This window comes from Coniosporium apollinis (genome assembly GCF_000281105.1).
Source record: "Coniosporium apollinis CBS 100218 chromosome Unknown supercont1.30, whole genome shotgun sequence".
NCBI lineage: Eukaryota > Fungi > Ascomycota > Dothideomycetes > Coniosporium > Coniosporium apollinis.
This window is the reverse complement of record NW_006913292.1, coordinates 16,754-43,119: the sequence shown is the minus strand read 5'-3', so window position 1 is coordinate 43,119 and position 26,366 is coordinate 16,754. Positions and strand designations below refer to the sequence as shown.

Here is a 26,366-nt window from a genome sequence, read left to right as displayed (position 1 = left end):
GCTGACAGCTTCAGCCTCATAAAGCTAGGCGGCGGGGCTTGATGCAGGCGAAGTGGCACGGCTAGAGCCGCACGAGCCGGCAACGTTGTTGCAAGGCTTCTTCCGGAAGTCTTCTCGTCGTTTTGATCTCACGCAGACTGATATTCTAGATGCTTCGTTACCGGCACCGTTACCTCACTTCAGACTCCGGCCTTCGTAGTATGCGTTAGATAGCTCCTTTTAAGAGTTGCACAGATACTGTCGTGGAAAACAGTTCAATTATAGCACGAAGGACAAAACTTTGGACAATTTCATTCCCGCGAGCCATTACAGTCACCATTGTTTCCTACATAGCATCTCAAGCTCCCATCAACTCGCATGGGCGTCGCCCACAAAATACGAGGTTCCATAAGCACAAAGAAACATCCTTGTTTGATGCAACAGCTCTATCCAGAAGCGTAGAGCGAGCACTATCCAAACAGAACACCTCCAATGCTTGAACCCTCCACCCCTCCCCCACCGCGGCTCTGTCACACTCCACTTACTCTGCCACCCACACAGCCGCCATCCCCATCCCGGTCCCGACACACATACTAGTCACGCCCACTCTCTCCTTCCTCCTCCTAAGCTCATACAACAGTGTACTAACCTGCCTGGCCCCCGTGCACCCAAGCGGATGCCCAAACGCAATGGCCCCGCCCTTCGGATTCACCTTCTCTATCGGAATCCCCAGTTCCTCAACACAGTACAGACACTGGCTCGCAAACGCCTCGTTGATCTCCCAGATATCCACATCTGCGACTGAGATGCCGGCGCGTTTGAGGCAAGGCGGGATGGCCGCTGCGGGACCCACGCCCATGAGGAGAGGCGGGACGCCGACGACGGAGGCTGTCACGAGTTTACCCAGGATAGGCTGCGAGAGGCGGAGGGCGGTGCTGCGCTTCATGAGCAGGACAGCCGCCGCGCCGTCCGAGATCTGGGACGCGTTGCCCGCGTGAATGCTCCCGTCCTTCGCGAAGGCGGGACGGATCTTCGCGAGCGATTCCGCGGTCATAGCCTGCCGAACGCCGTCGTCCTTGGAGACTGTGATCGTCTTCTCCTCGTCGGTCTTGGGGTCGGTCCACTTGACGGTCAGGGGCGCGATCTCCTCGTCGAAGAGGCCTGCTTTCTGGGCCGCCTCGGCTTTCTGGAACGAGGAGGCGGCAAAGGCGTCTTGTTTCGTGCGGGGAATGTTTTTGGATTTGGCCATCTTTTCGGAGAGCACGCCCATGGGGACTTTGCAGTTTGCGGACTCCGGGACGGACTCAAGGAGGGGGCTAAATTCGGTGACGGCGCCGGGGCTGTGGGTGTGGACGTGTTAGAATCATGTTTTTTATTTTCCTTCCTCGACCATGTGGAGTAGTGAGGATTCGAGAGGTGTACTGACCCATATTGGCTGCTCATACTCTCCACCCCGGCCCCAATCCCCACCTCAATCATGCCCACCCTGATCATATTCGCGACATCCACACACGCCTGCAGTCCACTACTGCACTGCCTATTGAGACTCTTCACCGCCGTCGTGACCGGGAAGCCCGCCGCGAGCGCAGCGGCCCTGAATTCTGTTGCGCCGCCGCCCGGGGGGAGGACGGACCCGACCGCGATATCCTCGACGAGGGCCGGGTCGATCCCAGAGCGTGAGACCAGGTTCACAAATGCGCCATGGAGGAGGTCGGCTGCGGGGGTGTCCTTGAAGGAGCCCTTGCCGCCTTTTGTGATGGGGGTGCGGAGGGCGCAGGTTACGACGATCTGGGGATAGAGTTGTTAGTGGATGGTTCGAGGAGTCGGGAACGTAGGTATGAAGTGGGAGAGAACGGATTGGGTTGCTATGGGATCTGGAAGATGACGACGGGTATAGATCGGACGCTACACGCGTCGCCGATGGGCTGGAAGCTCGCGGGTTGTTTCAAGTACAAAGAAGGAATACACATACATCATCTGGATGCTTCTCCAACAACGCTTCCCTCCCCGTAGGGATATCAGCCTCAGAAGCCTTCAGATGGTCCGTAACCTGCGAAAGCCGCTCTTGCGCCGCCATCCTGGTTCCCGCCTGGTTTGCCATCTTTGGTGTCTTTGAAGCTGGAGATATGAATACGGAGTAGTATATAGTATAAAACCGAGTAGAGGTGAGAAGACAGATGTCGAGAGTGAGAGCAAGAAGGGGTTTTTAGAACGAAGCCTGAAGCAATGCTCGGGTACATATGATCATGTCTCACAGCTTCCCCAGACCGAGGCATGTCCGTTTGCGGCTTAGCGATGATTGGCGCAGCTTCACATGTTACTTCCCCGGACTTTGCGAACGTCACATGTCCGAGGGGCTATAAGGCTACAAGGCTGGAAATCGACTTTCACCACAAGCACATCAGCTGAGGTTGCTTATGAGTATACAAAAGATGGAGAGGATCACGGCTGGTCACTTAGAGTAAGAAACTGGCAATTGGTCGTATTCGTGAGGTGATAGAAAATGTATTGAGACCGCTCAAAGAATTGCGAGTATCGCCCAACTCGCCCAGCCCGTGACTCTCTCCAGTTTTCAGGCTCTATTCATCCAGTTTTGTATCCCGGCCGCGTCAACCCATAATGCTCATGATATCCATGCAGTCTGCACCCCAGTCCCGCTAAAGACCCAATGACGCCTTGCTACCTGCAGTAAATTTGAAGGAATCTTCGTCTGTCCTTCGCAAAAACCCGTCCTCCCTATGACCGAGACGCCCGCCGCCTCAACCTTAACTCCACCTCATCAATCACACTCTCCCTCTGCACCTCCTCATATCCCGGCGGCGGTTCTGCAGGCGGACTGAACGCCTCCTGCTGCGGACTTCTCGCATTTTCAGGCCTGGGCGAGCTCTGCAAGCTCCCTCCTACCGCCGGACTCGTGGGTGCCGTCGACGGGCCCGACAACGGCATGCTCCCGCTCGCTTCGTACGCCGGCAGCTCATCCAAGTGCACATTATTCAAATCCACGCCCGCGAGGCCGCCCACGCCGCGCCCCCCACCGCTTTCGCTCCCGTCCCCGGTGCCGTAGCCGCTTTCTCGCGCCACCTCCACGGCTTGTTGTAGCCTCTCTTTTATGCGCTCGTAGATGTTGTGGAAGTCGAAGGCGCCGCCGTCTTTGAAGGTCATCTTAAGCTCGATGGCGGCGTGGGCAGGTGGTATGCCGCCCCCTTGTACAGGCTGGAGGAGCGCTGTCCAGACGTTGGGGCCGAAGAAGGGGGCGGTTACGTGGGTGTCGTGAAGATTGAGGATCGGAGCCGCAAAAGATTGGAGTTGAGGTGTTTGGGTTGCGGGGAGGTAGACCATCTTTAAACGTCAGTGTGGTGTGTCTTGCGGCGTCGGTGGTGAAGGTGGGCTTACGCGGCGGTTGGTGAGGTAGACATTACCTGCTCCGCTATATATTGAGAAAGGCTCCTTGCCAGGGAACTTATTGAGCGACTGAAGGGATAACGTTGTTCGGTTTGGCGACTTGTAGAGGGTTGATTCTCCTGGTAGGGGCGTGAAGCCGTCCTCAGACAGCATCACCCAGCTTTTCGAACGCAGACGTTTCAGCATTTTGGCACTGGATAGAGTAGCGAAAGACTGGGGAAGACAGGGAGTTGCCATATGTATCTTGGACATTCCAGGGACATGCTCCGGCATGGTAGTACGGCTGGAGTGGTGGTACATGGATGGGGGTCTACTAACTTTATGGACATCTTGTCCGTGTTCTGTGCGTCCTCTCCTTCTGATCTGATAGGTCTGCTGGTAAGATGATGGATTTGAGCCTTCAGCTTTCCTCAGATCCAACGAACAGTACTCTTGATCAGGTAAGGTCTCCAGCTGTGTGAGGTTGAAGAGCGCCTCAAGCGCGAAGCCCGTCAGATCTGCAGCTGATAGCGCCGGCCCGGAAGCCGAAAATGTGTGGAGCGAATAGAAGAGCGGCAGGAGAACGGCTGGGGGGTGCTGGTAAGTGGCTCGTGTGTTGGAGTTGCGGGGCTAAATGTGGGTGGCTTGGTGAGCGGACGTTTTGCGGAGGCGAGCGCGCAAGATGCGGCTACGAGGTATTAAATGCAGGTGTTTTCAGTCTCGTGACTTGAGAAAGCCAGGATGCAGAGGGGAAACGGGAGATGCCTAGGTATGATTTAAGATATTACTAGGGGTTAACTCTGCGCAGGCGGAGGATAGCTGGTGCCTGGCCTTCTCGTACGTGAGAGAATGCTACGTCATCGGTTGTTCTAACGCTACTACTAAACATTACGTCCCATGTGCTCCTCGTCTCACCCTATAGGCATGTGTTCACTCTTTTCAGGATGTTGTTACAAAGCGGCCGGGGCTGCAGCTAATCGGAAAGCCAACCTTAACATTTATTCATTTTAACTCTTGCCATGTCTTTACTACGACGGCTAGTATACTATGATGGTACAAGCTTGACGGTTTACATCTCTGCTGATAAAAATTTCAGAACAGTGAATAGCAAAGCGCGACCAACGTCTCGGCACGACGCACAGAGACTTCGCGGGTAACCGTCCGCTCTGAGACAATTCATTCAAATTCGAAGGTGTTTCTCAAAACAACAATCTAGCAGGCCGTATAGACGCAACAGCCCCACGAACCCGTGCACTTACATCACACGGGCATTGGCTCCTCTTCGACGTATGGCCAAAAGATCAAAGCGAACAGTAACCCCGCTCACTTTCCGGCCTCAGAACCTTCAAAGGCTAGGTATGCCAGCAGATGTAACAGGTCTAGAAGACCATCGCTGTCAGGTTGCCTCTTTCCGTAAAATGCTGCTGCAAGTAGGTGAGCCGGGTAGTTCACATGATACGACACCAAGCGCCTCGTTTATCAAAGTTTGCGTTGATGCCTAACGCTCTGCTCATTTTTTGCACAAGGCATGATCAGCGCTCCCCCAATCAAGCCTTTCGTTGAAGGCTTTCAACGTATGGTCAGCGTCATTGGCTGGTGAAAATTTCAGGCGCTGTGCATACTTCGTCAGTCGTTCCCTGTCCAGCTGAGAGGATGCGTCATCTATCAGCCTTGTCGGGGATCCACGCGCGTGCCCTGATCTCTGAGCATTTGAATCGCAGGATGGGATGTCTTGGAGCACTGCCGCTTACAACGAGTATCCCGCACGGCCACAAGGCTGAAACGTCCGGCACGCTTTGCTATGAGGCCGGTGGATAACTACAGATAGTAAAGATGGGCCTCTTGTAAATCGAGAGCACTCTGAATTCGCGTCTCTGAGTAGAACGATCAAACATTTCCCGGTTCCGTACTCTGTTCTTCCTTGATCGAGTCTTCTGTTGAGGAATTGCTTCATGGCAGAACCACAGATACACGTTGTCACTGATCAAGCACCGGACCAGGATGCATGCAGCTCCTCCATTGAGGACCTACTTCATGGCGAACAGCGCAATGGAAAGAGTTTGGAAGAGCTTGTCGAGGAAGAACGGAGCCGAACACATGCAGCCTTCAACGACGAGATCGGCCCTGAACAAGACCCTCAGACCGTCTTGCAGGTCTTGCAGGCACTCCGATCCCAGTATGTCGACATACGCGAAGCGCAGTGGTTCTCGTTTGCTGTACTGCACCCTCTTCTATCACTTCGCGTGAACCAGCAGTTCAACACCTGGCAGCTCTGCATGATCTTCTCTTCCCTTTGGAAGAACGGAACTCTGCATGGCCGTTGAAACAAATGTATGTAAGCTTGTGGACTCGCAAGCTGTCAAAGGTGATCAGGCTTGACTCGCCGTACGCGACGTGGCACGAGAGACTCACCATCCTGCGTGGCACAATACTTGGCGTATTCGAAGCTTGGGCCGCTCTCCAGAAGGTGATCGCACAAACGGATGGGACAGTTTGCTCGTTAAAAGATCTAGAGGGGAGCACCATAAGATTGCAGGCGGAATTCGAGCCTAAATTGGCTTGGATAGAAAAAATCCTAGCTGCCGAGAAGGGAGACGCTGAAGGGATGGTTCAATCAAACTTCAGAAAGCCTCCTCACAACTCGAGAAGCCAACAAGTCATCAGCTATGATCAGTGGCGGACTTCCCTCCGGGTGGGAGCAATGCCATACGTCCCAATGCAGCGTATACTTCATAGATCACAACACAGGTACGAGAACATCGACGGATCCGCGACAGTCAATAACAAGCACATCACCAAGTTACGCTTCATCTGAGAGGGGCCTTCGCGGGCCAGGTGATTTGGATCTCGAGAAGGGCGGAGCGCGGCGGACTTCCGGTAGCCATTTCGACACTCTCGACGGTCAAAACAGAGCAGAGAACGGATCACAAACACCACTGGCACCTAGCTGGGGCAGACGCGCTTCGACTGTGATGAAGACATTTTGTCTACCACAGTGGCATCCAACACATTTCAAGATCAGCTCTTATGCGGTGAAGTCCCAGGTAAAGAAAGCTGTCAGTTCGAGGCTTGCGGTCGATATCATATTCGCCGCATTCCTTCTTACCAGCGCTACTCCCACAGCCATCGCGATGTGGAAGTGCAGTACAAGTTCGGGACTGGATAGCAACTTCTTCTCGACAGCTGGGCAAACACTGCTTGGTTTTCTCAGCATTTACTGCCTGGTGGTGCCCATCCTCGGACGGTACAAAGAACAACAGCCAGACATACCGGTGTCAAAGCCGCTGGTGTTCCGACTCTTGCTGTACTTGGGAACATTGCTTGTGTTACTCGCTGTGCCGGTCTACCCATTCCAACCGCAGGTAGCGCTCGCGCTCGGCTTCGTGGGCGCCGTGCTCCCGATCGTGGCTACGCTGATGCTGATCCGGGGGAGCACGTCAAAGATCCGAACACAGAGGGAGCGTATGGATAACCTGGAGGGAGATCTCACAAATGTGAGGAGTAAAGCTGGTAGCTTGGAAAGCCGCGTCGCTGTGCTAAAGGCGGGGGATGAAGAGCTGCGCGAGATGATACCTGGGCTGACCCCTTCAGAGGATAGATGAGGGCTGTTGCGTAGCAAAATCGATGCGGCGCACGACTAGAATACTATTGTAGTCGGAGAAGGTCAAGCCGACTTGGCGCTGTTATGCCGAGGAATACGCATTTTACTCTGAAGGGAACCGAAAACACCTCACTCAATTAGAGGCACGTATCAGCACCCAGCGACGCTAGAACCGTCCTGCTCTTTCCCCAGCCTGCTCACCACCTGCTGCTCAGCTCAGCTCACCCGTGCTCAACTAAAATCCGCCTCGGTGCGTAGGAACTTCAAGCAGCGTCACTCACCCTCTGGGATTAGAAGAAAGCCTCACAAAAAGGTGGGCGACCGCTAGCGAATACATACCGTTGTACAAGCCTGTCATCTTGTCGTTTGTTTGTCGCCAGCCCCAGCCATCTTACAGGCCTCCACGGATGAGTGCCGGCACTTTCGCTACAGCATTAACACACATCATCGACATGTCACGTTTTTGAATTTTTCATCCTAAGCCGGCCTCACGGAAGCCCTATCCATTACTCGCCACCTCTAAACTGCTCCACAAAAGCCGCTCCTAGCGTTCTCCTCCTGCCTTCAACTGCGCTTCCCCTCCTACTTTCTGTCCCCGATGCCTGTCCCGCTTCACCTTCCAGCCGTCTTCTCAATCCCTCAAACCTCCCCCTCTCCTCTTTCCTCTCCCCAACAACCCACCCAGGCACCCTCCACGCGCTCGCTCCAGGCAGGAGGTCATTCCGGTACGCATGCCCGATCGCCCAGCCGATCGCCGCGCTAATGGCTGAGCCGGGGAGCTGGCTCATCGCCAGCTGCAGCGGGAGGAGGTAGTTCAGCGACTTGCTGGTAAGCGTAATGGCGCTTATGCCGTCGGTGCTGGGACCGCCTTCTCCTGCTCTGGCTGTGGTGCGGGGTGTTGAGGGGCCGGCGAGCGCGATGCGGTATCTGTAGATCGAGGGGATGGCGGCGTGGAACTGGGCTAGGAGCGCGAAGACGATGGGTGTGGGACCGGCCGGGAGATGGTTTAGGTGGCCGAAGGTTAGGGGCCGGAGGACGAGTGCGAGGAGAAGGGGCGGGAGGAGGGTTGTGTAAGGTGCTGTTGAGAGGAGAAAGGACTGGGTGGGCGTCAGCAGCAGTATGTGAAAGCGTGTGGGCAGAAAGAACATACGGCGAATTTCCTAGATCCCCAAAGCCGCTCAATCACCCGGAGATGGTATAGTGTCATCGCGGCGAAGAGGACCTCGGTAGAGTTTGTGTAGCATGCCTGTGATTAATCCGTCAGCGTGCTGCATCTCTTGCCGTGGCTCAGAGCTACATATCTTACCTGCCATGACAGTAATCGCCAGAACTGGCGGTACACCCACAGATGCGGGACAACATGGATGTGGATGAGATATTTCGAGTCTGTGATGCTGGCCAAGAAGGACGCGGCGACAATGTAGAAGACCAGGAACCTGGACACTGGAGCGTTGGTGAAGCCGGACGTTAACATGGTAATCCAAGAAGTCGATGTGGGGCGCGATGGTGTTGCAGTGGGAGGGTGTTGCGAGAGATGCCACGTGATATGAGCTCGAGTTTCTTTTCTGTGGCCAATCCGCGGGTGTTATTGTGACGTAGCGCTAACGGCCGGCAGCGCCGAGCTAGAAGCTCTGCAACCTCCACCTCGACCAGCCCCGACGGTTAAGTTACCTTACCCCATTGTCGCTTTTCGAGCATTGCAAGACACCTGTCAGCTGCAATTGAGACTGTGAAGCTCAATTGCTAGGACTGCGGCATTCTAACAACACTTCTGTCGCAACATCCTTCAGCCCTATCACAATGCTTCGGACGGGCGCTGCGCGTGCCGTCCTACGGACGCTGAATACCTCGACCTTCCAGCCAGTCCGGTCATCCTTCAATGGAGCTGCAACCAAGGTGCAGTTCACCTCGAAGCTCTGCACATCCAGCTACAAGCGCCCGCAGGCCCTGGCCATTGCAGCCCGCAAGCCGGTGACTGCCTGTCTCGTGCGGCAGGCGACCACACAGACTCAGTGGGACAAGCCTGATAAGAAACATGAGAAAGAAGTTGGAAAGCATGAGCTCGAGGCGACCCCGGACATCGTTTCCTCGACTTCCTCGGTCCACCCAGTTTTCAGCGAGGTTGCGACCCCTGAGCCGGAACGGGAGGTTGACATGATGGCTGGCGTCAAGAGCGATCTTGTGAGTTGCAACCGCTCAAACCCGTGAGACCAGACGGTTGATCTCCATTGCGTAATGCAGAGAACCATCAGAGACACCTTCTCCCTTGCCGACGTACCACGCCAGGCGTACATCCTCGGCCTGGCTGGAACTCTTCCATATCTGGCAACCTCACTGTCGACAGTCTACTGTGCCTGGGAAATCAACCATGCCAGCGCGACTGGGACTGGACTGCTCATGTCGCAACACAATGCAGAAATGCTGTTGCACCTCCTCGAGCCTCTGCAGATTGGTTGGGGTGCTGTGGTGAGTGATCAATTCTCACGACTTTTCCACCCCTGCTGAGAACCTCTAGATCATTTCATTCCTGGGGGCGATTCATTGGGGCCTTGAATGGGCTGGATACGGCGGCTACCAGGGCTACCGACGCTACGCCATTGGTGTCGTCGCACCAGCAATCGCCTGGCCCACCGTTCTGCTACCTGCAGAATACGCCCTCATCGCTCAGTTCCTCGCCTTCAACTTCTTGTACTACGCGGACGCCCGCGCTACGGTCCGCGGGTGGACTCCGTCATGGTACGGCACCTACCGCTTCGTCCTCACTTTCATTGTCGGAGCCGCCATCGTAATCAGTCTCGTTGGCCGTGGACAGATTGCAGACCGCGTCGGCAAGCTTCCCAGTCCTATGGACCGGGTCAAGGCCTTCAAGAATGAAGCGGAGATGGCTCTGGCTGAGGAAGAGCATTCCAGAGTGGCGAAGAAGGCTAGGAAGAACGAGGGGGTGGACGAGTAATGCACTCATTTTTGTAGCCAGTCTAAGAGGATGGAAAAGTAGTTGTGCGTCGTCAATTGTGGGAAGGACGCGGATGGGGGATCTCAGTGTTCATATTCAGTACTCCCTTTGTGCCGCACGGGCTGCTCTTTTTGGTAGTGTATCCAATCAACCCCGGGACGACAGATCTATGTTGCACGTATTTTTTATATCTTGCGAGTGCTATGACCTTGCCATGTGTATGTCAACTGATCACGTGCGTAAAACATTAATGGAAACCCGTGTGTTCAGAGAGTTCCCAGAAGCGCAACAGCCGCGGCGAACTTCACTTCTACTCTAGCGCACCTTGCCTGCAACCACATCCGACAATGGATATAGGCCGCTGAAGTAGCAGGCCTATCATTCGTTCAAGCCGTTAGCGTTCTCCGAGCTTGTTTTATCTCAACCACTAACAACAGCAGGATGATGGTGCTCATCGCGTGCACGGCGCATTTACAGGGGAGCTGTACCCCTCCCCCACCTTCATCTGGCTTGTGATTTCACACTACCATCCCATAAATCTGATGTTTTATGCACGACTTCGTCCCGCAGCTTACGGCGGGTTGTAACGGACAGAGACAAACCACTCAAGGCTGCGAGACTCTTCTGCATTAACAATATCCTTTGAGGCCCTTGGAGATCAAGAACAGCGCCGTGCAGGTTGTCTCATGCAGCTCAATCCTTGATCCGAACATCTCCAGACGCACCTAACTATCACTCAACATCCTGAGCTCCTCCGGCGCCTAAAAGCGGGCTCGTGGAGGGTGGAAAGAGCATGGCTACATTAGAGCCCACAGACAAGCAAACCCCGAAATCGGGCAATAAAGAAAGCGGAATAGAGTCAGCATCAGGCTCTGGCGCTACTACACCTACATCTAGGGCCAACGAGCCAGTCTTGGACGAAAAGAGGTTAAAGAAGTTCTACGTTGGCGCCATCGATGCAGGCACGACCAGCTCGCGGTTCATCATCTTCGATGGCACTGGGACACCCGTCACCCAGCACCAAATCGAGTTTGCTCAGAAGTATCCAAAATCCGGGTGCGCATCTCCTTCTTTAGGGCCCCTTAGCCCCCAACAGCTAACCCACCCCTCACAGGTGGCATGAACAAGACCCCAAGGAGCTCATCTCGTCGGTCCAGGAATGCGTCGAAGAAGCTACCAGAAAGTTTACGGAAGAAGGCCATGAGGTTTCTGAGATCAAGGCCGTCGGAATAACCAACCAGCGCGAGACTACAATCCTATGGGACACCAAGACCGGAGAACCACTGTGCAGTGCCATCGCTTGGCCCGACACTCGCACTACGTCGATCGTGCGAGAGCTAAGAGGAAGAGAAGGAGCCGATGAGCTGCAAGATATCTGCGGATTGCCTCTCTCGACGTATCCGTCCTCTGTCAAGCTCATCTGGCTGATGCGGAACGTAAAAGCTGTCCGAAAAGCGTACGACGAGGGAAGATTGTCTTTCGGCACCGTAGATACGTGGCTCTTGTATCACCTAAACGGCGGCAAAGAGAAGAACGTCCACATCACCGACGCTACCAACGCTTCGCGCACCATGTTCATGAACCTGCACAACCTGACATACGACGACAAGCTCCTGAAGTTCTTCGACCTGGACACCAAGAAGATCAAGCTACCCAAGATTGTCCCCTCGTCGGATCCAGAGGCGTTCGGTTCCATAGCCTCAGGCGCCCTCAAAGGAATCCGCATTGCAGGCTGCCTCGGTGACCAGTCAGCAGCGCTCGTAGGCCAGCAAGGCTTCACGCCCGGCGCCGCGAAGAACACCTACGGCACCGGCTGCTTCCTCCTCTACAACGTAGGTGAGAAGCCGGTGATATCCAAGCACGGCCTGCTAGCCACAGTCGGCTATGCCTTCGGCCGGGAGCGCAAGCCAGTATACGCGTTGGAAGGCAGCATAGCCGTCGCGGGAAGCGGCGTCAAGTTCCTGATGAAGAATCTAGGCTTCATCAGCCACTCGCACAAGATTAGCGACTTGGCGGCCACGGTCGAGGATAACGGCGGTTGCGTGTTCGTGACGGCGTTTAGTGGCCTCTTTGCGCCGTACTGGATCGATGATGCTAAAGGGACTATCTTCGGGATTACGCAACATACGGAGAGAGGTCACATTGCTCGTGCGACCCTGGAGGCTACGTGTTTCCAGACTAAGGCTATCCTGGATGCTATGGAGAAGGATAGCGGACATAAACTGACTGAACTTGCCGTAGATGGAGGAATGAGCAATTCGAATCTTTGTATGCAGGTACGTCCAGGCCGTTTCGCTGAAGGTTGCTGTGAAGTTAGGTTGCAGGTTGTCGGGCTTGATACGGGTTTACAAACCCGCCAACATCGGGGCCGCAAACACGCAACCTACCTTTGCACCAATACTCGTTCATTTTTCGTTCTGTGTGTGTCCAGACAAACTTACGTATGCTCCTAGACTCAAGCCAATATCATCGGTATTCCCGTCAATCGTCCCGCTATGCGCGAAACAACAGCCCTCGGTGCTGCCATCGCTGCCGGCTTCGCCGTCGACGTCTGGAAAGAGTTCGACGAGCTCAAAGAGATCAATCAGAAGGACCGGAAGATCTTCGAGCCGGAAATCTCGAGTGAGCAGAGCGCCAAGCTCTTCAAGAAGTGGGAGAAAGCTGTGGAGATGTGTCGGGGGTGGGAGGACGGCGATGAGGCTGGTGACTTTTGATTGATCTATGTTATATACCTTCTCGTTCCGCAGAAGACTGGACTTGTAAGCCTACGTCGTCTATGCGTTTTGAATTCAACAACCGTTTGCATACCTTTTTCGACGCCGTCGTTGCTCTTCTTGCTGCTTGCTGCCTGTGCGGGCGGACTCCCTTCACTTTGCTATTAGAAGGAGTTTGGATGCGGTATGTGGGATGAGCTCACATTACCCAGGGTACAACTCCAACAGGCGGACAACGGTTCTGTCCGTCCTCTCTTGAGGGCTGCTGCTCCACCGCAATTCTCACAGCTTGCCCACAACTCGGTCTTGTGGGACTGCTGTGGGGAGCTGAGGGGAGCTCTGCCAGCCAAGGGCAGCAGAGCCTCATCGCATGGACCACCCGACCTCATCGGATGCGCCACCAACGGTCCAACGTAATGAGCTAATGTCAGGACAGTCTCTGCCTAAAGGACTCCGGTCATCGGGGAGCGGGGAAAGCTATCAGGGGCGATCGTCAGCTAATACAAGATGTCGGCTGACGTTGTTACCTTGCACTGACAAGCCAATCTCTGAGGCGGGACGCAACTCCCCCTCTGAAACGAGAGAGAGTCGTATTAAGGCTGAGTTTGTACACAGGCTTGTACCACCGATTCGCCAGTAGCCGGACGCTTGCGAGAAGTGTGGACGCTGGATGTTGGGACCCGTGCTTCACCGACACAACGTCTCGTTACCGGTTAACCAGCCTGGAGTCTAAGTCGGCTGAAGATGCTTTAATTCTCATAACTCAGAGATCGCCCGCGGCTGGAAGGCGGTATCGCCCAGCAAATCCCCGTGCGCCCCCAATCGTCAAGTTGTAAGCCCAGGTAGGAAAACTTCTCCCCTCATCCCCTCATACAGCAATCTCGTCAGTAACCAAGGAGCCTCAAGGACTCGACCAAGACGATAGACGAAAGCCAATTCCCGACAGTTACGACATCAAGTTGGCCGGACTGCCGAAGCTCTCAGCCTGCAGGTCATGGAGAAAGCCAGACGAACGGCTAGTGGCGCGCTGGGATGAGGGATGAAACTACATTGGTCAGACTGTCCCGAACCCCTACTCCGGGACAGTCCGGCGTGCGCCCTCTGCATTCCCCGGTGCCCAGACGTCCTGCCTTCGCGACCTTTCTCCCTTAGCCACTCACATCAACCATCCGTTTGTTCTGCAGATTTCGCACTCCTCCTCACAATCTCAGTGGACTCAGCGAGCTTGCAGAAACTTCAATCTACCTGTTTGAGATATTGGCTTCGAGGCATCATCCAACCCGGCTTATCAGCCACCACTCGCGAAAAGTTGATGCCGCTAGGGCGGGGACATGTCTCCGCCTCGCCATCTCAAAGCCTTCACGTAGGACCAATGACGACCATTGGCCACGCCGTGCCCGCCCCTCGGCGCATGCAACGCTGTGCAGCGGTGCTCCATGACTGGGCTGATCTCACCAGAAGAGAAGATTCTCAATCTGGGATGAAAATTCTGCCACTCAAACGACCTGACCCGTCTGCTCAAGGGCGCTGTTACTCAAGGATTGGCCATCTTCATCAACCGTGGGTCACTCCCGTGGCAGCGGAGACAGTCTGGATCCCGATGGGCCGACCCGTCTGCTGCGTCCAAATGGAGCGTCAGGAACAGTCTGAGCGATCATTTTTCAAGCCAACACGTGCAGATCGGAGGATTACAAATGGACGATTCAGGACCACTTGAGGACTGCATCGCGCCATCTTCAGCTGAACACTTCAGTGCATGACTTCTATTCCACCTTTCCAAAACCAACAGCTACGAGCATCTCCGAGCCTTCACTCTAGCGCCTTTTTGCAGCCTTAAGATGTGCGATTACACTCAGGTCGAATATAGCTGCGGTCATCTGCGCTACACCGTAAGAGCGTGGTGTGTCAAGTACCAAGAAACGCACAAGCGGTGCCCGGCCAATGTTGTTGCAATCGTAAGTACTTCAACCCTTCCTTTCGCCACCAGGTGCTGACGGCCGTTGCAGGAGTACCGCTTGGACGAAAAATGCGGTATGTTTTTGGACCACTATCAGCATCACAAGACTCTCAGACGCTGACACGAGACGGTATAGGCGACTGCCGCGACACCTCCTCAAAACCCACGAGTACCAGGACGAAGGCCGCTGCTTCGGCCGCTTCATCGCCTTCAAGCTCATCAAGCACCCCGTCCAGGTCTGGATGAGCGTCATGGTTGCGTAGACGTCCTTCTCCCTCGACTGCATGGGCGAGAATCGAGGTTGGGAGCTGAAGTCAAGCCTCCGTTACACAGCATGCCACTAACGCAATGTCATGCAGATGGATTCATGTACACATGCAGATCCGTCCGGCAACCCTGGCGTGCCCGCCATCACATACCCGACGAGTCGCCAGGTCTGCCATGACCGACGCACTCAACCGTCAATAGTGCCATCGCGCTGTCAAGCGGGCAACCAACGCACACCAACGCACCAAAATCAGCCAGCCCGCCAGCCCGCCAGCCCCCCAACCAGCGCCTAGCGAATGCTCCGTACCAATGCCAATACCAGCGATCCTAACCCTGGGTCTCACAAGCCTACCGTCAGCCCGGTCCTGCCGTCTGTCGCTGCACATGTTGCGCAGACATCTGAGGACGCTCGCGCCATCGGTGTCACCATGCCTGCCGGATCTACCGCCTCAGTACAGCCACTGCCTGATCTGGCGAGCGGACGACTTTTTGCGACCGCCGCCTGTCCAATCGTCACGACACACAAAAGCAAATCACACAACCACGGGTGTTACAAACATGTCTCTTGTCGCTTAGACAGCCCGCGGCGGACTGAAGCACGGGATTCGCGTTACCTTTTAGAGCTGGGATAAGCGAAAAGGGGCGGTCTGATGTCAGTAGCCAGTGGCGACCAGCATCCAGTAGCCGGCCACTCTAGAGCGTTTTCCTCTTTTGGCAGAACGCAACGTTGCCATCGCTGGGGAGTGTCATTGGCCGAGCTACGGACGTCCACAGAAGCAATAATGCCAGACAGGCAGCAGGTCCGTCGCCAGCATCCCGCAATCTGCAGCGGCGCGGGGTCAACTCCGCTGCAAGATCTGGCGCAAGGGAACAGTGTCGTAAGCGGCTGGAACAGCAGACCTTGAATCCGGGGCATCCTACACGCCTGCCACAACTCCTTCCCAGCAGCCCGGTTCATCGTGTATCCAGAGCCCTTCCGATCTGTCGAGATGCACACTTTTCACTGAGCCATCGGCCAGAAACAGCAGCATTAGCCTGGACTTGCCTCGCACGCCGTAGCGCTACCATCTACAACACGTCACATTTCTTCTTTTTCCCAGGACGCAGAAGCGGAGGAACGAACCGCACCGCCCGTCCCCGCTGTCGCATCCAGAATGGAGCGAGACAAACGAGCTAGACCCTACAAGGGCACGCTCACGGAGGCTAACGCCAGCCACATCAGATCGAAGGCCGCGTGCCACTCTACATATGCCGGCAAACCTGACAGCCCGTTTCGGCAGTCGCGCAACCCATCTCCAATCAGACACCGTGCTGTGAAGCCACGAGTGTGGACCTCATCGCCGCCAATGATGCCTTGTCGGTGAGGAGCCTGGCGCCGCGACTGCGTGAACGGACGAACAAGACAAGATTGGAAAGAAACTCCGCTCTGGCCTCCCAAATCACGTCTGAGGAGCGGCACTCTCAGTTTCAGCCCCGCCCAGGCAGAACTCCATACGCGGGTACAGACGCCGTGTCACATTCGGATTCACATGAACAAGCATCCCTGGACCAGCTGCTATGGGAGTGTCGAACCAGTCTACAGAGATGACCGATATCAACAAGGGAAGCATTCAAAACGCAGTCACGGACGTAGTCAGACGAACGAAGCGGACGATATTTCTTATCGAGTCCCTCATCCGAAATCCTGTACGAGTTCTCTCGGCCTTCGCGGCCCTGCGAAAAACACCTTGAAGCTGTATATGGAAATGCAGCGACACCAGCGCTGTGACGGGGGCCGATTGATGGGAGGCGGCGTTTAAAAATCTTGCATATCGGAGACAAACTGTTGTACATGGCAAAGCAGTGTAAGAAAGGAAAAGTCTATAGACTCTCTCAGAAGCATTCCCTTTCGGATTACCCAATAAAGAAACGCCCCGGAAGAACCGGAACGGATTCGTAGCATCATGGCTCTCGTGATCTCCCTTACTTCGGGTATATCCAAGCCCCTCAAAAAGTCAGATTCCAAGCCCGTTGTCCGACGTTCCTGCTTCCGGCTCCCGCCACCCAGCTTAGGTTCTCAGTGCCATCTTCCTATCAGAGGCATCCCAAAGAGTCCCCCTCGTCTCAACCTCATCCCTCAAACCCTAAACCTCACCCAACAGCCCTCCCAACAACATCTCCCCTCCACCCGCCCAAACTCCCCCATGCCTCAAGGATATCTTGGCCAACGCTCCCAGCACTATCCCTCACACATCCCGCCTGCGTCGTCGTCATCGCTAAACCTGGGTCCCCGACCTCAGCGCGCAGTCTTGGAGCGCCAAACCCAACGGTGCGCCTCCTGGCCGCCAAACCGCCACGGCCCTCGCGTGGCTCAGTTTCCTTGCGGTGCGGAACGGCAAGATCGGCATGATTGTCGGTGGTGATGGCGTGGCACCAGCCTGCCTCCTCCCTCTCCTCCTCCGCCTCCCCTGCTTCTCCCGGCCCGTCGTCGCCGCCGACATCGCTGCCGCCGTCCACCGAGCCTGCGACCTTGATTGCAACACCGCGGCCCAGTGCACCACCCCCCGCGTCTCCATAACCCCTCTCCTCCTCTTCCTCGCCGTACTCACCCAGCGCTCCCGACTCAGCAGAGCTCTGATGTCGATGGCGAGCCCGGCTCGGCGTAAGGCCCGGGACGGGACTGCGGTTGGGGCTGGCGCCGCCGTCGCCGCCGCGCGCCGCGGCAGGGAAAGCGAGGATGGGCGGGGTGAGTGGAACCGGGAGGGTCATATGGAGGGGAAGTGTCGGACTGGGGATGCTGACGCTGAGGGGCGCAAAGGCGGTGGTTCGGGCGGGGAGGTGATAGTAGGGGCGTGGTGAAGGTGCGTCTGAGCTGTGGGATGGCGGGTCGCGGTTGCAAGATGACAAAGGGCCCGTGGGCTGAGAGTTTCGGGGCCGGTTGGGGAGGGCCGTGGTCGTGGTGACATGGAATCGCGGGGAGAGTGGGGAGTTGGACGCGACACTCGCCGCGCGTTCCTTCAGCGCGTCAGGAGTGGGAAATGCGCCGAGCACATCGCCCGGAAGGCCCGGACTCACGCGGCCGTCGGGGCCAGGCATCACCGTTTCCAGATACCCACTGGTCTCTGGTGGGCGCAGCGCACTGAAATCCATCGGCGCTGGAGGTGGTTGCCTGCTTTTCCGCTTTTCAACCTTCCCCTGCTTGAGGGCGGTTTTGTAGCCCTGGGTGAAGTTGTGCTTGGCCATTGCGGTACGCTTGTGGCGCAGCATTTCGAGGAGTGCCTCTTCTTCTTTGGTCACGGCCATGAGCTTATGTTGTTCCGTCTGAAGAGCGCTAGGTTCGCTGCGGGAACTGCGGGCGCTAAGTGCAAACTGAGATTCAGTGGGAGAGGCAATCGCGCTGATCGTCCCCATGGAGGTGGGCGACTGCAACGGACTGCTGACGAGTATTGATGAGGGCGCCTGCGACTGTCGCATGCCGCGGCTGTGGCGAGGAAGGGGGAAGTGTTCTGTATCGCTGGAAGGCGGAAAGACACTGTATGTTGTGGCGGTGTAGCGGGACGTATCGATTTCCGGGGGCTTCTTTTTTCGGCCAACGTACGGCTGGGGGCTGTCTCGGCCGGGTCGGGGTTTTCTAGTGTTGATCCTGCTATCGTTGTCGGCTGTTATCGCGATACTACCACAGGCGGAGTTTTGTAGTCGATGATTGGCATCCTCTTCCTCGGACGAGAAGGAGAGGATGCTTTCGGTCTGGAGATTCGAGCTGGAGAGTTTGCTTTCTCTGGTTATGGCTGATGTGCCCGTCACATGACTGTACAAGGAGCTGTGACTCTCTCGGCGCTCGTTCGGTGGATATTGTGGTGTAGTCTGCTGAGTGGTCGTGCTGAAGTGAGAAACCGGATTCAGATATCGGTTTTGTATATCGACTCTCGCCCCATCGCAATTGAACATCTTCTCCGGGCTAGGCTGTCGTTGCAGGTGTGAACTGGAACTGGTATTTTGGTTGTAGGTGTATTGCGAGACGGGCGGCCCAGCCTCCAGAAGTTTTTCTTCTTCCAGACTGTCCTCATCCTCCTCTTCTAACAATCCGTCAAACCAGTTTTGTATGCCTCGAGGTGGTCTCCTGATGTTGACCTTGGCGTTGTCGTATATCTCCCGCTGTACTGTGCGCTGCGGCGAGTGGGGATTGGGTTTCGTAAGTACTCTGCGCTCCTCCTGAATGCTTCTATTGCTCTTAATTGATGGAACATTCGGGCGTGACGGAGCCTCTAACTTCTGGACCGGGAAATACTCAGATGTTGCTGACACTCGGTCCGGCGAGTCCACGAATTTGTTTGGCGATAGCATGGCCCCTCCTTGTGCGCCCAACCGTCTCGGCTTTGGGAACAAGCTGGATAGGTCTATTTTCCTCGGCTTGTTGCCGCGACTATTCTGCGGAGGCGTTGCTGCAGCACGGTTCACCACTTTCGACAGAGAGAGCGACTCCCTAGACCCATTGTACTCGATCGTGTCCCGAAGCTTGGATGGATGGCCTTTCCGAAGAGCCATATCGCGAACCGCCGATGCCGAGGTTTGCTGAGATATGGAGAGGGGTGACTTCGCAGGATCGTAGTACGACCGCAGGGTAGACGAAGAACCTTGATGGTGCAGACGCCCGCTCGTATGACTGCTTATAGATCCAGACCGCGGCGAGTCATAGTTGTGCATCCCAAGAACATTCGATGAAGGTTTCGGATTGAGAGTCCGGAATTGTGGTGGTATTGCAATGCCCTCAACCGTTCTCGCGCCTGGTATTTCTATGTCCGACTCGACGCTCGCCTCCGATAGGGTGATATTGGTATAGTTGGGACTCGTCTCGAGGTTCGGCGTGGAGGCCGAACACTGCGCCGACGCGCTCCCTGGGTAGTGGCTCGTCGGAAGACCAGAGGTTCCCAGCAGCCTCTCTGCCTTCGATTGAAGGACCACGCCAAATGGAGCGTAGCTATCATCGTTCCAGCTCGAATCTGGCGTTTCTATTTCCGCATCCTTCTCGGTATGGGCCTTGCGGCTTGCCGTAGCGAAGAACCTGGATCTGCGGCCCATTCTCGACTAGTAGCTCCGTGGTGTTGCTCGAGATGCGCCGTATGCTGGAGTGAAGACAATGAGCGGACCGGGGTAACTAACGTATTGCTACTCGACGAGCGTCAGTGGATGTAGAACCGCATACGAGGTTACGGGAGACGTCACCTGCTGGAGCGATGCCTCAGAAGCATACCTACAAGTCGATGCTGCGGATGCCCAACACGCTCCAGCGCGGCGTGGATGCGGTGCAAGCACAACGATCGTGGTTGATATTCGGCCGGGCTTCTCCTCCAGGTGATGCCAGCAACGTAAGACAGTGTTGGCTGAAGCGGCATGGACCTTGCACGATTGCTCGTCGGATGGATGCCCGGCAGCAGGTCTTTAGGTACCAATTGGGCCGAGTAGCCAGGAGGACACTCTGCCATGCACGCCGGGGGGAATGGAGGGAGGCTAGGCATCTAGTTCGGGGGTTAAGTTGGGGGCCGCTAGGTGTATTGGGTAGCAGTGGAGCGATGTCGAAAGCATGCTAGCAGGATGCTAGAGATGAGGGATGAACGCATGTCTCTGCTGTCAACATGAGTCGGCGCAGATGACGCCTGCACGGCGCGGAGTCAGCAGTTAAGGCCCCCAGCCGCGGGAAGTCGATGAGGAACTACGCCTCAGCCATTGGACACGCTCGACATTCGAGGTTGTCACGTTGTCAGCGACGAGGGAGAGATGAGGCGTTCTGTCGTGCAGGAGAACAAGGCTCCGCACCGGCCAATGGCGGGATGGATGATGGATGATGGTCTTCCCACCCCCTGTCAGGAGGCCCCGGCCGTGCTTTTTGCTGCAGGTCCCATGGAGTGGCTTGGATGATCCGCGGCTTGGCTTCAAGATAGGGACCAGGGCTACCGCTAGCGGGCTGGCTGCGCGCCTTGCCGCACGCAACCAATAGCAGGATTTATCTGACTCAACGCCGTTTCCGGATGGCTCGCTCCAGGGCGGAAGGCAGGGAGGGCGGTCAGCCCGTTCGGGGGTGACCCTTGTACATTTCCCAGCGGCAGAGGCCGGACGGACAGCCGGACGGACAGCCGGACGGACAGCATCGCCAAGTGGTGACACGCAGTCCGTCTCGTTAGCCTTGCCGATGCCTGTGCTCTGCTTGTGCTCTGCCTGTGTGCCCTGCCATTCTGCCGTGCCCCCTTTACGGACATGACTGACAGCTGCACGAGCAGCCAAAAGTTGAAGCGTGCTTGCGCTAGGCAAAACGGCGGCGGCCAAGACTTCTGGACGAGTAAGCCGCAGGGGCTCCTTCAGAGTGAGGAGCAGCATACATTCTCACTGGAGACGTGAGTGCGAGGGAAAACGGCACGGTTGCATCGCTCTGAGATAACTCAGCCTACATGCTGGAGTGCTGCACAGATATGAGAATAGAATCAACTGGGATGGCGCAAGGACATGTCAAATCATCCAACCACGGAACAGCAATGCTTGTGCAGCAGTCCGGCGCAAGCCTCCAAAACACCACCACCATGGCCCGTGCGTTTCAACCGTGATAGCTCCCGCCGTAAACTCCTATTCTCGAGTCCCTCGCATGTGCAGGTGAGCAGAACGTAGCTGTCCAACACAGGAAGCCGGTCACGTGTCCTGTCAGCCGGACAATCTCGCAGACGAGTCAAGAGAAGAAAGATTGAACCATTCGTCAACAGAATGTCAGACCAGCAAAAATACCAGGCTTCGCCTACAACTCGACTCTCTGCGCTTTCCGGGTTTCAACACGCGAAACAGAGAACGGTTCGTTCCGCGCGCATTCGCTGCACAGCCTCTTTCTGACTTATCGCGAGTCGCGCCAGATATTCGCATGTCAGCAAACCCCTGTTAGAATGTATGGCTAAGAGCTTCATTAATTCATCTATGGACGGTGGGAGAGGCTGACCATATACTGGATTACCGGCCTCCCCTTTCGGTTGACACGTGATATTCAACCCCTCCCCAATCCAAGCCTAACCACCCCGTCTCCAACCCGCGGCTTCCTCAACACTACCTCTGCGATCCCCATCTCTCCCAGAGCCTCGATCCCGCACCTCGCAACCCGCAACCCGCATCCCCATATCCCTTCATCCCGGCCCACCTTCCCAATCCCGCTAGTCCCGTCTGACACAACCCGTATGTTTCAGCTAACCCGACGATGCATCGCCATCGCATCGCCGAGCCGTGGGACGCATTGACATGCAGTGCGGAAACGCTAGCTCCCGCCTTCGGTGCGATACAAGGTATAACTGGCAGAAAGCAGAAACGATATTCCGCTGCTCGCTCGCTGCTGTGCCACGTTGCGCCGAGATGCAGGGGCGGCGGGGGAGCGCATGCCATGGATGAGATTGGCAGTGATAGTTCTTTGGTGACTTTCTACTACTGTGCTATGTCGAGGTACATGCAATATAACGAGCTACGTGCATGATGGCTAGATCGGGCACACACCGTGTTAAAACCGGATAAGCGACATGCAAGATCCCCCTAAATCCGTAGCCATATCGCCAGCAGATCATTCCCTCTATGCAAAGTTGAGCACCGAAACTATGAGATATAGTAGCTCCCAGCGCAGCGAGCTCGTATCAAGCAGCTCAAAGACGTTCAACACATCTCCCAGCCCTACAAAGGCATCGGCGACGGCGAAGCCACGTATCCGATATCGACAATCCCCTGCGTCATGCTGCTCTTGAGCCTCTTCCGCGTTCTCGCCGACACGGGCGCGAAAGGTTCCTCGTCCTGCATCCCTTTATCATCCCGAACCCTCTTCTTAGGCGTCCAGACCGGTGACGGCACGTCGGCGTTGCGCTCTTGCAGTGCCTTGCCGTCCGATGCCTGGCGAGAAAGGAGCCGGTGTGTGCTGGTCCACCCGCTGACCTTCGACGGTGCTGCTTCGGAGGTCTTCTGATTGGCAGCCCACGGTGTTTGCTGGCGAGCTGATTTGGAGCGGAGAGCTGCGGCGGCGCTGGGGCTAGATTGGAAATCGGGGACGTCGTCTTGAGTTTCATCAGTGTTGAGCTGTGCGTGCTGTTCAACCTCCACGGCCTCGATAGGGGTCTGTGCTGGCTTCAAGTCGGCAAGAGGCGCCGGGAACTGGGTCGTCTGCGCGGTCATAGGAAATTCGTCCTGCGGCAGTTCGAACTGTCCCCGTGGTCAGCATAAAGTAATCCAGGATGTTGCTGAGTTGGCTCTTACGTGGTGTGCTATCTTCGTCCGAGGATCGAAGTACTCCTTCATCATGCGGGAGAAATCTGGTCCCGCGGAGACGAGGTGATGAGTTGGCTTCCCAGTGGACTTGTAGCTCTTCTTCGTGTAGCCAGGATGTGGAATTATGTAGCCTGCCTTCTGTAGATGTCTCAAAACTCGGGAAGCCGTCTGAAGATCACAGTCTGTTGGATATGTAGAGTTAGCCGATGATCAGGAAGGTAAGCGCTGTCTGTGTGCTCTGACTCAACGCAGAATGCTGTACACAGGCCCGAAGCTAGGTCGAGTACTTACGGAGTGCCTCGGAGAGTTTCCGGTCATTAAAGTACCCGTCGACCTGAATGATGTGAACACCCTTTCTCAGGAGGGCGAGGTCTTGCAGTTCTCGGAGCAGCGGCGCTTCCTTCTCCTGCAAGAGGCACCTGTAGCAAGCATGTATATCGGGCACTCTCGGATCGTCAGAGCCCAAGTAGCCGTAGCAGTGCAGATGTTGCCAAGTGTTGCAGAAACCGCAGTTCACCTACTCTATTAGTACGAGCTACCGGTGCGTGTACATCTGCTTATCTCACCATGTCGTCTTCTTCCTCATTCCACCCGCACTGGCAGTCTACAATATCTCCCTGATGGTCGTCGGTGGGGTTCGTGATACTTCTAGTGCTCCGAGTTCTCCCTCGAGCCGCAGTTGATAACTGCAGTTTGCGGCTGTCCAGCTCTTCAATCTTCCTCTGCGAAAGCTGAAGCATCGACATCTGCTCAGCAATTTCACGAAACTGCTGCCGGGGATTGCCACTATACTCAGCAGGTTGTGTCTCCTCGAGGCTCTCGGTTTGACTTGGCATTGAGGGTTCCAGCTGTAGGTGCATTTAGTCATGTCAAGAAGGGTGACGGGCGCTAGAAAGATAGTGCGACACTCACGATTTTTTGAAAGAAATCCTTCGCCTGCCAGTCTTCATCCAGTACTTGAGTTGTTTGCTGCGAGCCGCTAGCCAACGCTGTCTCGGCGGGAACATCCAACAGCTGTGTTTCGAGCTGGTTGTCTGATATCTTTCCAATGGGAACGTCATGTTGCACAGCCGTGACGTCTTGAGTCTCCTCAGGAACAGCGTCAAGGTCCATTGGGTTGCCAGCGTCACGGTCGCGACTCTCTTCTGCATCTCCTGTAATCATGGAATGCCCATTAGTAGCCTTTTCGCCTGAGCGTAATAGGATCCGAGACAGCTGCTCCGCAGGCATGGTAGTATCTGCTGTAGAGATGCCCTGTGAAGCCTGCGCGTCCATTGATTGCCCGCCCGCAGTGTCAGACTGTGGAACGAGAGGCCTGTCATTTGTAGTTTCCGCTAGCCGCACTATCTCTATGTCATCTTCTCGGAAAGCCGCAGCCATGTACGGCAGTCCGCTTGGTATCTCCGATGGAGGAGTGCCCTCGCCGTTCAGGACGTCCTGCGTGTATTGAAGGTGTGATACCTTAAGACTTGCACTACATTCGTCAGTCGGGTAGGTCGAAGAGTATTTCGAGCATGGGATCTTACGTGTGGAAGCCGGCGTCCATTGTACCACAGCTTTGTGTTGTCTTTTGCCACGCACCATTGTCAGGGAAACGTATCTGGGTGTTCTGGCTCGCTTCAAAGCCGGGTGGCTCGTACTCGGGATCGCAATCGTCGGTGTAGAAGAGGTGCATGGTAAGATATCTCCGCTCTGGAAAACGCGGAAGACAGTAAGCAGTTCGGCTCCCACAGGATACCCGATATAGTTATTGACAGTACAAGGACCAACTAACCAGGAAGGTCCGGAAGTGTGCCACACAGTGCGATGACTCGGCGGATGAACATCTGCAGTGCATGGCTTGCGCTGAAAACTGTGACAGATTGTTCGCGTGGCCCTTGCATCTCTAAGCTGGCAAGTGTGATGAATTTGTCTGCAGATTTGACGTAGTCGAACGTAAAGGTGTAGGTTTCCACAACATCGTTTGGCTTATCGACCTGTTCAAAGATATTGAGCTGAATGGCGCGGAGAACGTTGCGCTTCAGCGCGTCAAAAGCACCGTCTTCCTAACTGGTTGTCAGCTGAAGCTTTGCCGGCGGACTCGATTCACCCACCAGCCATGCGAGGAACTTGTCCACTGCCTCGCTACGGCCTTTCTGAAGGACTTTCATCGTCGTACGGGTGAGCTGTTTGTCCTTTTTGGGAGGACTCAAGCGGCGGCCTGTGGTGTAATCTTCATAGGGCAAGTGAGTGTTGCTCGTCTCGTAGACGAGGTCGTCGAAACATTTCTCCGGGAAGAGGTTCCTTCGCACGGTTAGCGGCTAGAGGAAAGGGAAAGCCGGACGTGGACGTGATGCGAGACGTACCGGAGATACGACAGGCAACTGAGCTAGCGGGCAGAGAAGGATCAGTCAACGCCGCTCAAGTCATGGCGGACCGTGAGCCGGGACTCACGGAACCGTGCAGCAGTGTTTGCACAACCTCTGTGCTCTGCTTCTGCTCGATGAGCTGGGCTGACGCCGTTTGGAGAGCTTGGGCAGGCTCTTCGGTGACGGCGTGCGACGGCTTCGCCTTTACTGCCGTGGTGGTTGAAGAGCCAGGCTTCGGGCGAACCTTTGTGGCCTGAGACCGTCCACGAGCCATGGCCGAAGGTGCTGGAAGGCGACAGTGAAGTATAGACTGAATTCTGATGTGGTTTGCGGCCACGGTTGGAGGAAAAGCTCATGGGATGAGGTTGGACGCAGCGGCAAAGGAGAGATGGTCACGTGACAACACCAAGACATTATCTTGTTGACTGCATCACTCGGACATGGCGTCGAGTCAACGCTTGGTTTGAACGATGAAGTTGTGTTCTTTATCACCTGTCACCTGAAGGCAATACAGAGTATCCACAAGCTCACTCTAGCCGGCATGACCGCTATAGATCCCGGGAGTTTCCCGGAGAGACGAAGTCTCGAAGTCCTGAACAAAGTCCCTTCTATACAGGGCAGTACCCACTATGCATCCATTGCCGCGTAGAATCCATAACCAGCATCGAGCCGATGCTGACGTACTTCGCCAACAAACACTTACCCGGGCTGGTTCACGGCTGAGAAGGTCTTCAAGGTAGCAGGCGGCTGAATCCGTAATTTACCTGCCTGAGCAATTCTACGAGGGCCAGCAGGCGTCTGAGAGGCTAAGCATGCCGAACCTCCATACTGGCTAACAACGGACAATCCATTCATTGCGTACGCTGTCGTGTCACCACGGTAGGATTTGTGAAGGGTTTTTGAGAGGAACCAG

The 26,366-nt window shown here is 55.7% G+C and overlaps 9 protein-coding genes across 9 annotated transcripts; 4 read left to right on the top strand and 5 right to left on the bottom strand.

Annotated features, from left to right (window-relative positions):
• Positions 1 to 520: 520 nt before the first annotated feature.
• Positions 521 to 2,080, bottom strand: W97_06209 (acetyl-CoA acyltransferase; the record flags this gene model as incomplete). The annotated part of the gene is made up of 3 exons (XM_007783934.1): positions 521 to 1,319; positions 1,406 to 1,767; positions 1,952 to 2,080. 3 exons carry the CDS (start codon positions 2,078 to 2,080, stop codon positions 521 to 523), a joined length of 1,290 nt encoding a protein of 429 aa, XP_007782124.1.
• Positions 2,081 to 2,715: 635 nt separating this feature from the next.
• W97_06208 (uncharacterized protein) lies at positions 2,716 to 3,567 on the bottom strand (the record flags this gene model as incomplete). Its single annotated transcript, XM_007783933.1, has 2 exons — positions 2,716 to 3,318; positions 3,373 to 3,567. 2 exons carry the CDS (start codon positions 3,565 to 3,567, stop codon positions 2,716 to 2,718), a joined length of 798 nt encoding a protein of 265 aa, XP_007782123.1.
• A 2,924-nt stretch (positions 3,568 to 6,491) lies between these two features.
• W97_06207 (uncharacterized protein) lies at positions 6,492 to 6,962 on the top strand (the record flags this gene model as incomplete). The annotated part of the gene is made up of 1 exon (XM_007783932.1): positions 6,492 to 6,962. One exon carries the CDS (start codon positions 6,492 to 6,494, stop codon positions 6,960 to 6,962), a length of 471 nt encoding a protein of 156 aa, XP_007782122.1.
• A 505-nt stretch (positions 6,963 to 7,467) lies between these two features.
• W97_06206 (uncharacterized protein) lies at positions 7,468 to 8,435 on the bottom strand (the record flags this gene model as incomplete). Its single annotated transcript, XM_007783931.1, has 3 exons — positions 7,468 to 8,058; positions 8,112 to 8,207; positions 8,268 to 8,435. The coding sequence occupies 3 exons, from the start codon at positions 8,433 to 8,435 to the stop codon at positions 7,468 to 7,470; spliced, it is 855 nt and encodes a 284-aa protein (XP_007782121.1).
• Positions 8,436 to 8,761: 326 nt separating this feature from the next.
• On the top strand, positions 8,762 to 9,914 carry W97_06205 (uncharacterized protein; the record flags this gene model as incomplete). Its single annotated transcript, XM_007783930.1, has 3 exons — positions 8,762 to 9,142; positions 9,203 to 9,427; positions 9,477 to 9,914. 3 exons carry the CDS (start codon positions 8,762 to 8,764, stop codon positions 9,912 to 9,914), a joined length of 1,044 nt encoding a protein of 347 aa, XP_007782120.1.
• A 793-nt stretch (positions 9,915 to 10,707) lies between these two features.
• W97_06204 (glycerol kinase) lies at positions 10,708 to 12,628 on the top strand (the record flags this gene model as incomplete). Its single annotated transcript, XM_007783929.1, has 3 exons — positions 10,708 to 10,970; positions 11,029 to 12,190; positions 12,368 to 12,628. The coding sequence occupies 3 exons, from the start codon at positions 10,708 to 10,710 to the stop codon at positions 12,626 to 12,628; spliced, it is 1,686 nt and encodes a 561-aa protein (XP_007782119.1).
• Positions 12,629 to 14,466: 1,838 nt separating this feature from the next.
• W97_06203 (uncharacterized protein) lies at positions 14,467 to 14,848 on the top strand (the record flags this gene model as incomplete). The annotated part of the gene is made up of 3 exons (XM_007783928.1): positions 14,467 to 14,583; positions 14,635 to 14,659; positions 14,700 to 14,848. The coding sequence occupies 3 exons, from the start codon at positions 14,467 to 14,469 to the stop codon at positions 14,846 to 14,848; spliced, it is 291 nt and encodes a 96-aa protein (XP_007782118.1).
• A 2,134-nt stretch (positions 14,849 to 16,982) lies between these two features.
• On the bottom strand, positions 16,983 to 19,910 carry W97_06202 (uncharacterized protein; the record flags this gene model as incomplete). The annotated part of the gene is made up of 1 exon (XM_007783927.1): positions 16,983 to 19,910. The coding sequence occupies one exon, from the start codon at positions 19,908 to 19,910 to the stop codon at positions 16,983 to 16,985; it is 2,928 nt and encodes a 975-aa protein (XP_007782117.1).
• A 2,610-nt stretch (positions 19,911 to 22,520) lies between these two features.
• Positions 22,521 to 25,727, bottom strand: W97_06201 (uncharacterized protein; the record flags this gene model as incomplete). Its single annotated transcript, XM_007783926.1, has 10 exons — positions 22,521 to 23,039; positions 23,094 to 23,287; positions 23,397 to 23,622; positions 23,672 to 23,953; positions 24,018 to 24,579; positions 24,632 to 24,797; positions 24,880 to 25,150; positions 25,199 to 25,388; positions 25,451 to 25,473; positions 25,539 to 25,727. 10 exons carry the CDS (start codon positions 25,725 to 25,727, stop codon positions 22,521 to 22,523), a joined length of 2,622 nt encoding a protein of 873 aa, XP_007782116.1.
• Between the last annotated feature and the right edge of the window lie 639 nt (positions 25,728 to 26,366).